The 17,956-nt window shown below is 42.0% G+C and overlaps 1 protein-coding gene across 1 annotated transcript in view; it reads left to right on the plus strand.

Moving 5' to 3' along the window:
• Positions 1-3,918: 3,918 nt before the first annotated feature.
• The window catches only part of LOC126263224 (piezo-type mechanosensitive ion channel component), a 686,714-nt gene continuing 672,676 nt past the window's right edge, over positions 3,919-17,956 (plus strand). The window contains exons 1-2 of the mRNA XM_049960308.1: positions 3,919-4,060; positions 4,751-4,832. Coding sequence (XP_049816265.1) covers positions 4,769-4,832 — 64 coding nt within the window. The 5' untranslated portion in view covers positions 3,919-4,060; positions 4,751-4,768. The remainder of the gene's footprint in view (positions 4,061-4,750; positions 4,833-17,956) is intronic.

Here is a 17,956-nt window from a genome sequence, read left to right on the forward strand (position 1 = left end):
CTGGTGTCTCTATTGCAGTCGTTTTCACATAGTCCAATTTCAATTGCTTCTCTGATCACAGAGTCCCAATAGTTCGACTCATCAATAAGTATCCTCGTTTTTTTTTCAAACAAAAGCTTGTATTTATTTAACAGGCTGTCCACAGCCACCACTGATTTTTCGAAATTCCAGTACTTAACAAGACCCTGATGCTGAACACAGCGATTAGTAACAGTCTGTATAAACTGGTCCTCATAACTTTTGCCACACTTACAAGGAATATTATAAGTTCCTGGTACTCTCAGACCGAGACTATCTCTAATGGATCTCAACATTTCTTACATATTCCTGGATGTCTCAAAGACTGGTCTGATTTCTGTTTAGGACTCTCCCTATTTTACTTCCTGGTTGCACTGCAGAATGAAGATCATGCTGTGTGTTGCTCCTCCTGCTGTGGTTGAACAGCACTGTGTCTTGGTTTGTACGACAGCGTTGACGTAGTATCATGGGCAGAATACTTGTTCTCTCTGAAAACGGTGGTGAGCTGGTTAATATCGGAGACAAAGTTGTCTATTTTGCAAAACACATCTGGTTCTGTGTTCTACGGTGTTCAGCAAAACTCTCTCTAGCGAGGATGGCGAAAGCTCAGAAGAGAGCCATGCTCAACACCTTAGTAAACAAAGCCAGGACTATTTAGGACAAGGACCACCTCAGCTCCAAGGTTAGTGATCTAACCATGGTTTTTAAAAGAAACAGGTATTCTGTTTGTGTTATTAGTTCCATGCTGTTAAGGAAACCAAGTCGCAACGCCGTTCAGCCAATCAGGAACATCAGTACATAACGGGCTTCCACTCTGCACTGCAACGACTAATAAGATAGAGCCCTAAATAGCCAAGAAGTGAGGCCAGTCTTCCAGCTGTAAGGGCAATTAACGAAATGTTGTGACCCATTAAAGATAATCTCGGCCTGAGATTACTAGGAATTTATAATATTCCTTGTGAGTGTGGAAAAAGTTCTGTGGCCAGTCTATGCTGACTGTTGCCGATTCCTGTGGTGAGCAATAGCGTCATCTTAAGTGCAGGAATTCCAAAAACCAGCAGTGGCTATGCTCATCCTTTTAAATAAACAAAGCTTTGTTTGTCTGAACAAAGTAGAATACTTGCTCGTGCCTCGAATGTGATCAGCGAAGCGGTAGACTTTGTGTAAACAACTTAACAGAGACACTTAGCAATGCATGGAAGCGTTCTCTTGATAAAGAAATGTCACAGAGGAAGACTTCTCCCAGTTTACTAACCAATGCGAGCGATGGCGCTGCAAGCGGCAATGGATGGAGAGCACAAACATAGGCTGTGGATGTAAAGGGCCACGTCAGTTTGCGCCATTTCGGTGATGTCATCACGGCATAGACCAGCCAATGAGCTGCCTTCCTCTGCATACAGAAATGGAATCTCGACAGTTTCACATCATACGTAGCCCCAGAGAACGATTATGGAGGTAATTATCGAAAGTTTGGGATTTCATCCGAATGTTATGTGGCAAGTAAACCAAGAACTTTTTATTTGAGGGCTCTGTTGTGAAAGACCTTGGAGTCATAATTTAAACCTGCTGATTCAAAATTTCGATCACAGGTCGTGTCTCAAGGCGCTCTTTTGCGTTTTACACTTAATATGATATCCAAGCTGTAAGTAAACGATAAAAGAACGTTGCATACTTTTTCTGTTTACAAAACTAAAATTAGGCTCATCTGAAACTATTTTGGCATATAGAAATAGAGTTACCTTTCAAAAGAATATACTCAGTTGTTGCTTTCAAAGTCCTTCCGATTACCCAACAATGTGTGTAACAGTCATTTTGGCAATATGATGTCCCATTCAAATCAATGGTAAATAAACTGTTCATAAGACAGCTAGTTCGCTAATAAAGTCAACTGTATTTCCTAAGATCACACTGAAAATAATCTAAAATAATTTTAACACAGTTTACTGGAGTGTCCGAAAGATCACTGTCATGATCTAAAGGAAAATATTAAAATGGACGCAATGAATGGAAAACAGAGCTCTGTAGTTGTAAGAAAGTACAGCTCATCGTCATCTAGAAGAAGTGTAGCAGAAGTGATCCACAAATGGGTCTCTAGACTAGAGTAACCTCCTCCACGCCAACCAGTATGGATTTAGATATCAACGGTCATTCAAAAAGCAACTCATACTTTCTGTGCATGACATCCTGAAAGCAACTGATCGAGTTAATAAGCAGATGCAGTATTCTCTAAGATGTGAGTAAGTGGCACACCAATACTTGGTAACAAAATACTATCCTATGTTGTACAAAACAAAATGTATGATTCATTTGAGAATTACTTTCTAGAAAGGACACAGTATGTTATTTTGGATGGATGGTTATCAATGGATGTTGCAGACACTTCAGGACTGCCCCAGAAAAGTGTATGATTTGGCAGACAATATTAATAGTAACATCAGAAGTCTTGCAAATAATACAGTTGCCTCCAATGAAGTACTGCCTGAAAAAGCTGCAGAATTCTAGATCTAGAACTTCATAGGAGAATGATCCAAAGAAAGATAATTTTCTTCTCGCGTATAACTATGTGCTGCATAAACCACAAAACTGTTGCATCCTGTGACAACAATTCAATGAGCCAGAAGCTGAATCTGTGATCTTATACAAATACCTGGGTGTAACAGTCTATGTTTATAAAGATGGATAAGTCACATAGGTTCATTCATAGGTAAAGCAGGTGATTCATCATTAGGATGCTGGTAAAACGCCACCTCTCCAGAAGGGGGTTAATTTGCTAGAAAACACTCGTGAAACACACGCTAAGATATTGAACAAATGTTTGGGGGCCATAGCAAATAGGATTGACAGGAGATATTGAATGTATACCAAGAATACCAGCACAAACGGCCACAGATTTGTTTTACACACAGGGAACTGTCAATGAACAAGTGTAAATTGCCAAAAGCTAGTATCTAGTTGTCAACTACCAAGCGAAGCCAGTTCCAAGAACTGATATCAACTGAGGAACCAAGGGATATACTACAGCCTCCTACATTTCGTTCCCACAGGGACAATGAAGATTAGATTACATGAATTAATGTTCAAGCAGACACATTTATGCTGTTATACTTCTCGCACTCTAAAAGTGAAGGAGGTCAAATTCTGATGCTTGTTACGGAGGGAAATACACTCTGCCATGCTCTTCACGGTAGTTTGCTGAGTATGGATCAAGATTTAGAATGATGCAGAAATGTGCTATGATCCCTTCAAATGGACCATTTTCACAAGTAGTTTCGGAGAAAACTGGTTGGACGGACGGGGATCTGAACCCTGCTCCTCCCTATTGTAAACATAGCTCTCTAATCTTTGCGCCATCTCACCCAATAATTGTCCTGGGAGGAATTTTCAAAGCTTTATGTCCCATTGTTTTCACTCTTCTCGTTGAAATAAAGATAATTTAAAGTGATAATAATAACAATAATACATGATTATAGTAGGCCGGTTTCACCTTAATCTCTAGCCGCGAATCATTTCACAATATTAACGCAAGTACTAGCTCCATCGTTCCTGCAACTGTAAGAAAACGATGGGAATTGTTCTTCATCTCAACTAAAATGTATTTTAGGTAGAAGATTGTGTTTTGCAAGTGTCAGTAACGATTACCTTATTAGCTTCAACGTCAGCCATGAAAAAACATTTCAAAGAGAAGCTGTCGTATCGTGTTTTCACGTTTCCAGAGATGTACGTTGAAGCCAGAGAGAAATATCGAGATTGCAGTGCGGTATCTTTGCTAGTGACGTACTTTGGCTCGGCGTTGTGTGTTTTCTGCTAGGGCTCAGAAGACGTCAGTGTATAGTGCCGTAGGGAGGCTTAGAGTGCCGTTGTGTAAATGACTGTTTAATAACATAACCGAATAATTTTTCTTGTAAATATTTACGTCGAAATGAGTGACTGTTAGAAGGACATAGTTTTTAAACAAGAAAATAGTCCACAAGCTCCGTGATTTTTCCGCTTAACGCCGCTGTTGAATGTGTTTCATACCAGATATAAACTTCCCGCTTTGAAGGTAAGGTGCTGTTTCTAAAATTGTTTTGTAAGACGTCTAGAATAGCGTAATACTCGGTTAGGTGGATGTACGTTTGTTGGATCTTTGTCAACTGTTTAAAAATTGGATTGCTAATATTTAAAACGTGGTACGGAAATATAGCGACGGCGTCTTAACTTATCTCGAAACATTTTATTCGTGGAAATAAATTTGCCTGGAAGACGAAAGGTAGATACGTCGTAGATATATCTAGCTGCGATGGACTTTGTTCTTCTCGTTTCTGCTGAGCAGTAAATAAAACATGCATACACGACCGGTTGTCAACAACGAACGTTTTGTTTTTGTATCTTCAACGAAATTTGTATTTATAAATTAAGGGGAATCAGTTATGACGATATTATACTAACGAACAACACCGGTTGCATAAAAAAAGATACCAAAAGCACTCCTTACTACAAACCAGCGGTTGGGAACTGATACAAGCATCTACAAAATCAAACGGCCTTCAGTATCTATGTAGATGCTGCTATGCTGAAGCTGTTAATTGCCTTGTTCAACCATTTAGTTTGCTTAAGACACTGTATTTTTCCGATGAATTGAGTAGTTTGAATGAAAATACGTGATGTGCAGGTTAATAGACTTTCCAGGAGTACCGGTAGGCATATTTTGTATTTTGGCTAGTTGGTGTATCATACATGTTCCTTATTTCAGGCGCAGTAACTCAGGAAGATGACACAGTATTTGCTGTCATTTACACTCATCAGACTGGTGCTTCCGATTTGTCTTTCAGCATGTAAGTAACCTTTTATTATTCATCGCAGCCGCCGTTATACTCACGTTGCTTAGATCTTGTAACTAAGAATTAGTGCCTATAGCTTTTGCCTTGATAATTTGAGCATAGAATGAAGTATATTGTAGATAGAAACATTAGCACAATATAGTTCAGTGGTAACTTGGGTGACTAGTGTGTTTTGTAGTTCAAGTGACACCGATGAAGTCGCCGTTGGCCTAATGTCACAGAATAGTGATGTATCTACAAATACTAATTTGCCATGATATGATAGCAGTACCTGGGAAGTTATGTCTTATTGTACCCTAGTATCATGATGTCTGATGTCCGTGTGTGTTAATATATAGGGGGAAACGCGTGATATTAGCTTCCACCAAATCAGCGTGTAGTTGTAACATAAAAAAATAGAGCATAATTTCCTTTCTGGAGGACAATGGAAACATACAAAAGACAGTGTAAATCATTACTGCTCAGACCGGCTAAGATTGTCTCCGCGAACTGAGAGTGCTTTTCACCTTAAACTTGCAGCGATGTCCTGTAATGTGGATTCATATTAGTAGCCAGTTCATAGTCTCCTATATGCTTAAGGGTAGAGTTTTGTGCTCGATACTAATGGTAATTCTGCGGGTGCGTGAAGAACTTGCAGGCTTCTATTTCCCGGAGGAGATCCCACAGCTTTATCGCGGCTACACGCGAGCACATCCGTGCTTACACTACGACATATCACGCACGTCACTTAGCACATGACTCGAGCTCGTGATAATTTGCACATGCTATTAGGTCTGTAGACGAGCAGGCGTAGCGCTGTCTGTCTGGTCCGTCAGTGCGTATTGCGCGGGCGTTCAATTAACATGCCCTTCTACCGCATGGACGCTGCGTGCATGCATCAGTCCATCCGTGACGTCACATCCGCCGCAGCACGACAGCACCAAGCTCGAATCATATTGTCAGCAACAGGAGTGCTGCTGCGTTATAGGCAGAATCATCTACTTAATTTCATTTGTATTGTGGGATATAGCTCATCACCGTACTGACGATCAGCACATTTAATATGCTGGATGATATATACGATCATGCTTCTGATAAAGTACTTGTGAAATAGGTAATTTCATGGCGTATGCTACGACGCATTGTGATGGTGTATAGTCAAACAAAATCGAACGCACTTGGGTTTGTGATCTTCAGGAAGATACCCATGAATGAGAACTAAAATTTGTCCTGTTGAAAGCGCGACAGTTTAGTGGTTGCGAGGGATTGTTTTACGCAGTTTGCGTATATTTCATTTCGTTTTTGCCTTCAGGGTTCAGTTTTAGTCCCACATCATCTCCAGATACAACGTAGAAAAATGTGTTACGTTACAATCAGAGAAGGGTACATGGTGTATTTTCTCTGTCTAATCCTGTAAAAGAAAAAATTTTCAGCAGTTCCTGGATTTATAAGTTGATCAAAGTAGTTAGCTTTTTTAACGAGAAAAAGTTGTTTCATATCTCAACAGGTTACTTAAAAATTGTCTACGTGCATTGTCATATTGGAATAGTGACACATTTAAAGTTCTACTGGTCTAACAGTGGACTCTTTCAAATATTTTTATGAAGTTGTACGGTTCAGTAATTCATATGATGTCTCCTTTAACTAAAGTCACAGTCAAAGAATTTAGTGAAGAAGGCTGTGTGCTCGAACTTGCAACTTGCTGCTTCCGGTCCCGCAGACAGCGCTATTGCCGATCGATGTTACTGCAGCAGAGCTCTAGTTGTCGTTTCTGAGGCTTTCTGACGTCTTCAGCACAGCTAGACGTGCGGAGACGCAAGTTTAAGATCTACCGACTGCAAACTCCGGCTCCATAAAAAAGTGGCTACCCTTTAAAAACAGCTACAACTAATCATCGTATGCACAGATTGTAACCACATTAGCAAGCTAAACACACAATTTATCATTCTTTGTTTTAATGTTATCGTGTCTGCTGTCAATACGTACATTATACACACGAGAAATGTGTGCAGTATTTGCGAGACGAAGTCCCCAATGCTAAAGCACTTAAAACGACACCTGTTTCAAGTGGAATTTGTTGTAATAATGATCAGCATGTGAAACAAAAGTTTATACCGCAGCCACAGGTGTCGAAAGGTACTGCCACTAATGGTGGGGACTAATATCGCTATTTTACAATACTGGAACGCACTGACAAGGGAACCTCCCCATCGCACCCCGCTCAGATTTAGTTATAAGTTGGCACTGTGGATAGGCCTTGAAAAGCTGAACACAGATCAATTGAGAAATCAGGAAGAAGTTGTGTGGAACTGTCAAAAAATAAGCAAAATATACAAACTGAGTAGTTCATGGGAAGATAGGCAACATCAAGGACACAGGGACCGCAGAAGCGCCGTGGTCTCCTGACAACGTGAGCAGCTGCGGAATGAAAGGTCCTTGGTTCAAATCTTCCATCGAGAGAATACTAATTTTTTATTTTCAGTTTATGTGACAAACTCTTATGTTTTCATCACTTTTTTGGGAGTGACTATCACATCCACAAGAAAACCTAAATCGGGCAAGGTAGAAGAATCTTTTTACCCATTCGCCAAGTGTAAAAGTTAGGTGGGTCGACAACATATTCTTGTCATGTGACGCACATGCCGTCACCAGTGTCGTATAGAATATATCAGATGTGTTTTCCTGTGGAGGAATCGGTTGACCTATGACCTTACGATCAAATGTTTTCGGTTCCCATTGGAGAGGCACCTCCTTTCGTCTACTAATCGCACGGTTTTGCGGTGCGGTCGCAAAACGCAGACACTAAACTTATTACAGTGAACAGAGACGTCAGTGAACGAACTGACAGATAGATAATAACTATGCAAAAATAAAGAAGGTAAAATTTTCACTGGTGGGAAGACTTGAACCAAGGACCTCTCATTCAGTAGCTGCTCACGCTACCACGGGACCACGGCGCTCCTGAGCTTATGTTCTCCTTGATGTTGCCTATATTTCCCATGGACTACTAAGTTTGTATATTTTGCTTATTTTTTCATAGTTCCACACAATTTCTTCCTGTTTTCTCAATTGATCTGTGTTCAGTTTATCAAGGCCTATCCACTGAGTCAAGTTATAACTAAATCTGAGGGGGGTGCGATGGGGAGGTTCCCTTGTGAGAATTTCTCCGCGCGCCGAGACCTCTGCTTTTTAAGTGGCACAATATTTTTAATGGAGTTTATGCTGTGACCTGTCAGAATTTTTCGGACACTCATTCGTCTACTGCTTTGGAATCTGAGACTTGTGTTTAAAATACTCTGGCGATGTCTCAACCACTACGAGAAGACACTTTACTCAAAGAACAACGCCTAAAAGCACTGTTTACATACGATGCTTGTAGTGAAGCCGTTGTTATATTACTATGTTTTAAGTTGTAGATACCGACCACAAACGAAGTCGACCATTCTGCCACAGTTCAGTGTCATCTCGCCATCTATAAAGAAAGTAAATTCACAGGTGGTACCGAATCGCATTGAAGACTTGTTAGACAATTTGCTGACACCCGTGGCGCAATAAGTTACCCTGGAGTGAAACGTTATTTACAGCTTATACTGAGAGACAACTAACTGAACAAGTGGTAGTGAAGGGACCGAGACAGGATTGTAGCCAATTCCCTGTGATATTCAATCTGTAAATAAAGCAAGCAGTAAGGGAAACACAAATTTGGAAAGGGAATTAAAGTTCGGAGAGCAGAAATAAAAACTTTAAGGTGTGTCGACGGGCGTTGTAAATCTGTCCGAGACCGAACATTTGAGAGGAATGGACAGTTTTCTGCGAATGGTCTCACTCTAAATTTCAAAGAGACAACATACTCAGTTCTGCACGTCTAGAGGTACTACATCAGTGATAAGTTTAACACATGTTCAGTAAGTAATAAATAGGAGAGTAACTTCAAAATACTTAGATGTCTGTATTGACAGATTAAAGTGGAAAGAACACGTTTCGGAACTCCTGAAACAACTCAGTTCAGCCACGAGTGCACTTAGAATCATTTGCAGACCTTGGGGAGAGGCAAGTCAATAAGTTGACATACGTTGCATACTTGTATTCAATAATTTCATACTCCTTAATATTCTAGGGTAACTATCGTTGAGAAGGAAAGTCTGTGCTGTAAGAATAATATGTGGTGCTTACACACTCATGTCGTAGACATAGGCATTTCGGCTACTGCCTCACAGTATATTAATCCCTCGTGAAGTGCGCTGTAAAAATCCAATCCAGTTCAAAAAGGACTGTGATGTAGCTAATCACAATACCGGAAGAAAAAGTGACATTTATTACACCACATTAAGGATGTCTTTAGCATGTAAAAGACGTGCACAATGTTGCCACCATACTTTTTAGTCACTTACCCAATGGTATAAAATGCCTGACAGCAAGTTAAATTTGAAAACAAATTGAAAAGTTTCTTCTTGACAAGTCTACCCTGCAGAAGAATTTCTAGTTTGTGCAGGAATTATTCACTCACAACTGTACTCTAAAAAAATTGCAGATGATCAGTGGGTATGTATATTTAGATATCAACGTGTAATGTGAGTCTAAAACGACTCGTTGCACGTCATTATGCTTAATTGTGCAAATGGTCAACAGAACATGAAACTAACCAGTGGCCTTAAATGAGATAGTGTAAAACAAGGGTAGGGGAGTGTAGTAGGAACAGATCAAGCTCCGCCCAAAGAATTAGGTTAAGGAATGAGAAACTGAAATTAGTTAAAAAGGTTTACTGGTTGAGCAGCGAAATAACTGACCATAGCCGAAGTAAAGAGGATATAAAAAGCAGATTGTCAATAGCAAGAAAATATTTCCTGAGAAAGAGAAACATTTTAACATCGAATGAGATCCATTATGGATAAAATAACATAAATTTGTCTCAGAAAGTCGTAAAGTATTTCTGTGGAAGTGCAGTGTGGATGATAAACAGTACACACGAGAATATAAATTTTTGAAACGAGATGTTAAAAAGAGAATGTTTAAGGGTAGTACCACGAAGAGGTACTGAATCAGGATAAGTTGTTTCTGGCACAACTTGACTCACAGGAGGTATCAAGGAAGAGAGATTTGTAAATAGAAGGAAGTGTGGGGGGGAAAGCTTGTGCAGGCAGAGCAAAGCAGTAAGTAGGTTCAAGTGGATATACAGTAAGTTGACAAAAGTCGTGGCATACCTGCTGATACCATGTCGGACCCTCCTCTTACCTGGCATGGTGCAGCAGCTCGACATGACATGGACTCAACAAATCGTTGGAAATCCCCTCAGAAGTATTGATCCATGTTGCCTCCGTTGGGTGGCCAAATCAGTCTCTCGAAGTGTCCTGAACGTTCTTCAAACCAATGGCGAACAATTGTGGCCCGATGACATGGCTCATTGTCATCCGTAAAAATTCCATCGTTGTTTGGGAACATGAAGTCTATGAATAGCTGTAAATGGTCTCCAAGTAGCCGACCATAACCGTTTCCAGATAATAATCGGTTCAGTTGGGCCAGATGACCAACACAGCCCACATCGGGAGCCACCAGCAGTTTGCACAGTGCCTCGTTGACAACGCGGCTCCATGGCTTCATGGGATTAGTGCCACACTGGAACGCTACCATCAGCCCTTACCAACTGAAATCGGGACTCATCTGACCAGCCCCCTAGGATCCAACCGATTTGGTCACAAGCCCAGGAGAGGCGATGTGCTGTTAGCAAAGGAACTCGGGTCGGTCGTCCGTTGTCGTGGCCCATTAACACCAAATTTCGTCGCACTGCCCTAATGGATTCGTTTGTCATATGTAACTCTTTGATTTCTGCGGTTATTTCACGCAGTATTGCTTGTCTGCTGCCGTTAAGAACTCTACGCAAATGCCTCTGCCGTCGGTGGCAGTGAAGGTCCTCCTGTGTTGTCTGTGATGGGAGAAAATTCCTGAAATTTGTTATTCTCGGCACACTCTTGACGCTGTAGATCTTGAATACTGGATTCCCTAACGATTTTGGAAATGAAATGTCCCATGCATCTAGCTCCGACTACCATACCGCAGCTGTAATCACGTCGGAAACCTTTTCACATGAATTCCCTAATGAAATTGACAGCTCTGCCAATGCACTGACCTTTACTACCGCCATCTGTATACGTGCATAACGCTGTCCGATGACTTTTGTCACCTGAGCATTTGTTGCAGTAGTTATGCAGAGATGAAGAGGCTTATCGTGGAGAGTCCATCAAATCACTTTTCACGTTAAACACAGTAACAACATGCACAATCATTGAAAAATCTCCTAAATGTGGGTAAACAAATAGTTCCATTACCAGACCCCAAATTTCATTTGTGAAACTGACGATAAATTAGTTTCATGCTTAAGATTCTTTGCTTTGGCCGTTAATTTTGCAACCATTCTTAAATGTCTTTCTTCTCGAGAGTCAGTTGTATGACGGGGCCAAATGTCATGGCGCAAGCTTGCCCGATCGATCGGAATCATCAAACACGAATGTGAGGATCGTAGGAACCGCAACTTGTTTCTTAGTAGACGTCTGCCACTGCTAAATAAGAATGCAAGACTTGCGTTTTTAAATTTATTTATTAATATAATACTTTAGGACGAAAGGCGCCAAATACATGCCACACGGTCAACATAGCGCATTCTGCCAGGTGCAAGTCGTCTGTATTTTTTCCAGATTGTTTCACCACATTTGCAGTTTCACCACATTTGCAGAACCATTTTCCTCGCAGATCCTATTCAAATCCACATCCGGCAAGTGATAGGACAGTCCTATAAGTTTCCCTTTTATTTGTCTACATTAACTATATACGTGTACATTAACTTAATAAACTAAACGTTGGCCACGTTGGTGTAGGTTTTCTCTAGTTTACGCAATTAAAAAGAAAAGATGCAATGATTCCTTTGAGGAAGACACGGCCCTTTTTGTGTCACCTCTCTCTCATCCGAAACAGTGATCCTCACCTGCTGATATGGATATCAACGGGACCATAACATCTTTCATCCCTTCATCTGTATGCTATTTAATGTTCAGCCATAGTTTTGTTCTTGCTAATCTGAGGTTAGTATGCCTCCTAATTCTTTTTTACACATCCATTAGGAACTTAAACTAGTTGGCGATTTGTGTTTATAAAATGACCAGATTAATTGTGGCGAAACTTGTTCATCCCCGGCCGCTGTGGCCGAGCGGTTCTAGGCGCTTCAGTCCGGAACCATGCTGCTGCTACGGTCGCAGGTTCGAATCCTGCCTCGGGCATGGATGTCTGTGATGTCCTTTAGTTAGTTAGGTTTACGTAGTCCTAAGTCTAGGGGACTGATCTCAGATGTTAAGTCCCATAGCGCTTAGAGCCATTTTTGAACCTGTTAATCTATTTATTTCGAATTAAATAAGGCGTCATAATTGGTCGACTACACTACGCCTAGGTAAGGTGACAAAAGTTTTCGTTTTACAAGGATATTCGTATTAACTGGATACAGGCAACCTCAGTTACACTTGTCAATAAAAGCAAATTTGTGTACTGGGCGCTGACTATGTAACAGAACGAAGTTTAAATCATTTAGTTGGAAGCTGTCGCTAACTTTCACTGAAATACATAAAAAGTGATAACTTTTAAAACCTAAAAAGAAGGGCCTTTCGGAAGTGTGTCGCTACAGTGGATTCTGTAGCTTATGAAGAGGCATTGTGAAATGTGGGCTTCGACAAACAGGGTGCCTCTCTGCCGTTGTGCATTATTTTGTAGCCTGCAAGTCACAGACACCGGCGCACAGAAAATATAGAACAGCTACAGTGTAACTGGAGTTGTTCTGGTCATAATCTTTGTTCTTGGTCAAAAGAGAATCGCTTGTATTTCTGTCACCCGTGAAAAAACCACACCACACCACGCTTCTTCCAGTACTTTACTGAATGACAGAGTTTTCGTTTTATTTTTCTGTTTTATTTGGATTTTGTGGTACTTGCGCTTAAGGCAACGTGTTTCCTGTAGATTGTTTTAATTTTATTAATGTTTATTATTGCTAAGAGATAACTGCTGAACATCATATGTTCTAAAATTTCATTTGATCTGTCATATATTGTTGCAATGATCTGGTCGTGTTTTTGAGTTGAGCAACAGTGTACATAAGCTTCCTCCCTCAGTGCTTAACGCAACTTGTGTACCTTTTATATGCTAGTGGAAGGCAGCAAAAATTTTGACATTCGGAGTAAGATGTTGACTGAAATTTCGTAGAATGATTTAACCACAATTAAAAATGCCTGTCTTGAATTGTTACAATCCAAGATCGCTCAAGACCATGACTTTCTCTGAACTTTTTCGTGATAACAAAAAACGAGTCGCCCTTCTTTGAACTACTTCGGTGCATTTTTTAGATGTTGTTATAACCAGAGACCACGCTTTATGGGCATGGTTGAAAAGTACGGCCATTTTTTTAACTATATTTATCGTGTATTGAAACTTCTTGCTAGCTTCAAACTGTGTGCCGGACCGAGAACGAACTAAGGACCTTTGTCTTTCGCGGGCAAGTGCTGTACCATCTGAGCTATCCAAGCACGACTCACGTACGACTCAGCTTTACTTCCACCAGTACCTCTTATCCTACCTCCCAAACTTCAGCTTGCTCGCCAAAGGCAAAGGTGCAGAGTTCGAGTCTCGGTCCGGCAGACTGTTTTAATCTGTCCGGAAGTTTAAAATCAGCGCACACTCCGCAGCAGAGTAAAAATTTCATTCTGGAAATGATCGTGTATTATTAAATTTGAAATTGTAACGAACCACAAGCGATTTAAGTTTGAAATGAATGCAGCTGGTGACGTGATGTCACGCGGGAAGCGGCCATGGAATGTTCCGGAGAGGAGCCGATACACTGCGGCCGACTGTGACTCACCCACCGAATTAACTGCCTCCACGCTGCAGGTAGCGGCGAGCTGAAGTGAACTTTTACCACCTCTGTTCTCTGCTGACTGACACGTAGCTGATGTGAAACATCCGATGTATTACACAAGAAAGTCGATGGAAAATTTCAGTTATGTGAACTTTAGTTTACCGTGGACACGCCGATGAAATCCACTAATGCCACGAATTTCCTGCCATCGAATCCGTCTCTAACCACCCGGGTCAGTTTATCCGATTCCAGTTGTACTGTAGGAGTGAACGCGGATTCCGAAAACAAAGATCTGTCTGTTGGTCCATGAGATCAAGAAGCCAGTGGATACTGCCGAGCCGGTCGGAGTGGCCGAGCGGTTAAAGGCGCTACAGTCTGGAACCGCACGACCGCTACGGTCGCAGGTTCGAATCCTGCCTCGGGCATGGATGTGTGTGATGTCCTTAGGTTAGTTAGGTTTAAGTAGTTCTAAGTTCTAGGGGACTTACGACCACAGCAGTTGAGTCCTATAGTGCTCAGAGCCATTTGAACCATTTGATACTGCCGACCAGGTTCATACCGTCTTATGGACTTTCGGGAGATGACTGAGTTTCTCACCGTCGTCTAAAATACTAAATACGAGTGGTAAGTAGTTTCAGACAGCTCTGTTACTGAATTGAGGAGTACGTAGGTAATAAAACACAGTGTGTCAGTGCCTGATGATCTGGAGAATGTGCTGTCAAGGGCAACAGTCAAACAGTGTGGTAAGTCAGGATAGCACGGGCAACATGCGGTCGTATGTTATGTTGTTGAAAGAAAATGATGCGGAGTCTTCGAAAATAGATCACAGTCACTGGTCATAATACGTCAGGAATGAAATGGCTCCTGTCCAAATGGCAGCTATATGAACCAGGTGCTGGGTCCGTATGAGGATGATGATAGCAATCTGGCAACAGTCACTCTCCTTAGAGTACCCACACAGGAATACATCCACCATTATGCTGTACACACAAACGGGACTCATCTGAAAAGATGGCGTGGTGCCACTCCCGTGATCAGCGTTGTTTGGCACACCACTGCCAGTCGGACTCTTTCTGCTGCCACTCGTCACCATGCTGACACTTGGTGGAGCTACAGACGTCGTCTCGCTGCAAACAAGCCCATTTCCTCACGCGGATTATGTGACGTGGCTGTACGATCGTGCACAGCCCTGAACCTAGTTCCATATTCGCACAGCAGTCATCGGATCCCGACCGACACGAGCAGCATTATTGTGGAAGGATAAACCACAGTGTCGGTAGGCCATGATCCTGCTGCTGCGTCTTCCGATATGTGTTCGTAACCGTTTCTCATAATTTTTTTGAGTTGTCGTTCTTCTGAATGGGTTGATGGGGCCCACCACGAATTCCTGTCCTGTGCCATCCTTTTCGTCTCAGAGTAGCACTTGCAATCTACATCCTCAATTATTTGCTGGAAGAATTCCTGTCTCTATCTTCCTCCACGTTTTTAACTTTCTACAGCTCCCTCTTGTACCATGAAAGTCATTTCCTGATGCCTGAACAAATGTTGTATCGTCCTGTCTCCACTCCTTGTCAGTGTTCTCCATGTACTTCTTTCCTCGCTGATTCTATGGAGAACCACCTCCTTCCTTACCTTATGATTCCACCTAATTTTCAACATTCTTCTGTACCACCATAGTGCGATTTCCTTCTGTTCCTGCCGCGCGGGGTAGCCGCACGGTCTTGGGCGCCTTGTCACGGTCCGCGCGGCTCCCTCCGTCTGAGGTTCGAGTCCTCCCTCGAGCATGGGTGTGTGTGTGTGTGTGTGTGTGTGTGTGTGTGTGTGTGTGTGTGTGTGTGTGTGTGTGTGTGTGTCGTCCGTAGCGTAAGTTAATTTGAGTTAGATTAAGTAGTGCGTAAGCTTAGGGACCGATGACCTCAGCAGTTTCGTCCCATAAGATCTTTCCCACGAATTTCCTTCTATTCCAGTTTCCCCACCGTCCATGATTCACTACTATACAATGCTGCGCTGCAAACGTACATTCTCAGAAATCTCTTCCTCAAATTAACGCCTATGTGTGATACTGGTAGAATTTTCTTGGAGAGGAATGTTCTTTTTGCCAGTGCTAGTCTGATTTTTATGTTCTCTTCCCTCCGTGCATCATGGTTTATTTTGCTGCCTAAGTAGCAGAATTCCTTAACTTCGTCTACTTTGTGATCCCCAATTCTGGTGTTATGTTTCTCGCTGTTCTCATTTCTGCTACTTCTCGTTACTTCCGTCTTTCATCGGTCTACTTCAATTCACATTCTGTACCCACTCGACTGTTCATTCCATTCAACAGATCTTGTAATTCTTTTTCACTTTCACTGAGGATAGCAGTGTCATCAGCGAATCTTATCACTGATATCCTTTCACGTCGAATTTTAATCCCACTCTTGAACCTCTCTTTTATTTCCGTCATTGCTTATTCGATGTATAGATTGAATAGTATGGACGAAAGACTACATCGCTGTCTGAACTTCGTTCTCGGTCTTCCAGTATTATTGTTCCATCGTGGATCTTGTACGTACTGTATATTATCCGTCTTTTCCTATAGCTTACCCCTACTTTTCTCAGAATTTCGAACATCTTGCTCCATTCTTACACGAGGCGTAACATGATCTTCTCGCAAAGAAAAACATTCAAATGCAATGTCAGAACGAAAAAAAAAAAAACCGCTGTGTAATCTTTCCATGTAGACAGAATGTAGATGGCATTACTCCCGGTTACTTTCTGCAGTCACGATAAAATGCTAATCATATGCAAAATCAGACATGTAGTACACAGTCCATGCCAAGTTTACTTTTGTTACATGCTGCCTTCATGGTGTTGCACGTTTAATGGCTAGCACTAAACAAATAATTTAACGGAGAACGTCAGAGGCTGTCCCTAGATGATGATGATGATGATGATGATGATGATGATGATGATGATGATGATGATGTACAAAGAGAAGCCGCTTCATCGTAGCTAAACGCAGGACGACCTGCAGAGGACCGACGTCTGGTGCAGGGGCTGGCAGGCGACACACGGAAACGTTAAACAGGCCGGACGACCCGTAGTTGTTTGACTGCACCACTGCCGAACATTCACTGGAAGCAGCCAAGTCGATTAATACGTGGGAGTATGTCTATGGATAGTTTTAAAGTGGAATGACCACTTGACACTAAACGAAGTACAAGGTAATGCCAGACTTTTGTTGAAAGAATACTCAAGGAAGAAGTAGCTTGCAAAATCCTAGTTCGGCCGAGACTTGAATATTGCTCCTCAGTTTAGGACACATACCAGGTAGAACAAACACACAAGATCCATAGAGTAGCAGTGCGTTTCGTCACGAGATCGCTTTGCAAGCGCGAAAGCGTGACGGAGATGCTTTTCCACCTCCAATGGCAGACGCTTTACTGTTAAAATTCAGAGAGCGTACGTTCCTTCAACACTCAACCAACATATTTCCCCTTTATATTACTTCCCACTACATATAATCCTCCTAAAAACCAAGGATTTAAATGAGATATATTCGATCTCTCACAGTCGTTCTTCAAGAGCACCATCGCGAATGGATCAGAAAGAACCAAGTGACAGTTAAACTCCGTAAGGTGGCTTGTGTAGTATAGATGGAGACGTAGTTTTTGCCTTGTAAGGCGGTTCTTGGTGTTTTCCGAGCACCAATGTAGGTTCGTTTCCTGCAACTATCGGCTCATAGGTGCTCAACATCAGCTGGCAGAAATATTGGAAATGACTTCCCCTGGGCAACAGGGATTCGTATCTCAGACTAAAAAGTGCATAGAAGATTGCCTCAGGATGGTCTTCATTCCAGGAAACTAACGAGAAGTTTTGCACTGAACCAATGGAACCGACACAGTGGAAGGACCTGGGCTCTTGCACGTCAGCATTGGACCATTGGAGAAAGGAGTAATGTCATGTGTCCTGATGAGTCCAGGATTGGTCTGCATCGGACACTAGACGTGTTCGGTTGGGTAGAAGCGTTAGACAACACCAGGAACGCCGATACGTTCAGGAAGTCCATCCGTTTGCAGGTGGAAGTGTAATGTTCTGGGCGACAATAATAATGGGACGGCAGACCCCTTTAATCCCAACTATGGCAATATCACTGGTCCCCAATGCCGCCAAGAGGCCTTACAACGATTTTAAGGTCCTTCAGACGTGAAGTCGGTGACAACCTCATCTTAGTCGATGACAGTGCAAGATCGCACCATACTCTAAAAGTGTCTTG

Source organism: Schistocerca nitens, chromosome 6, assembly GCF_023898315.1.
Source record: "Schistocerca nitens isolate TAMUIC-IGC-003100 chromosome 6, iqSchNite1.1, whole genome shotgun sequence".
Taxonomy (NCBI): Eukaryota; Metazoa; Arthropoda; class Insecta; order Orthoptera; family Acrididae; genus Schistocerca; species Schistocerca nitens.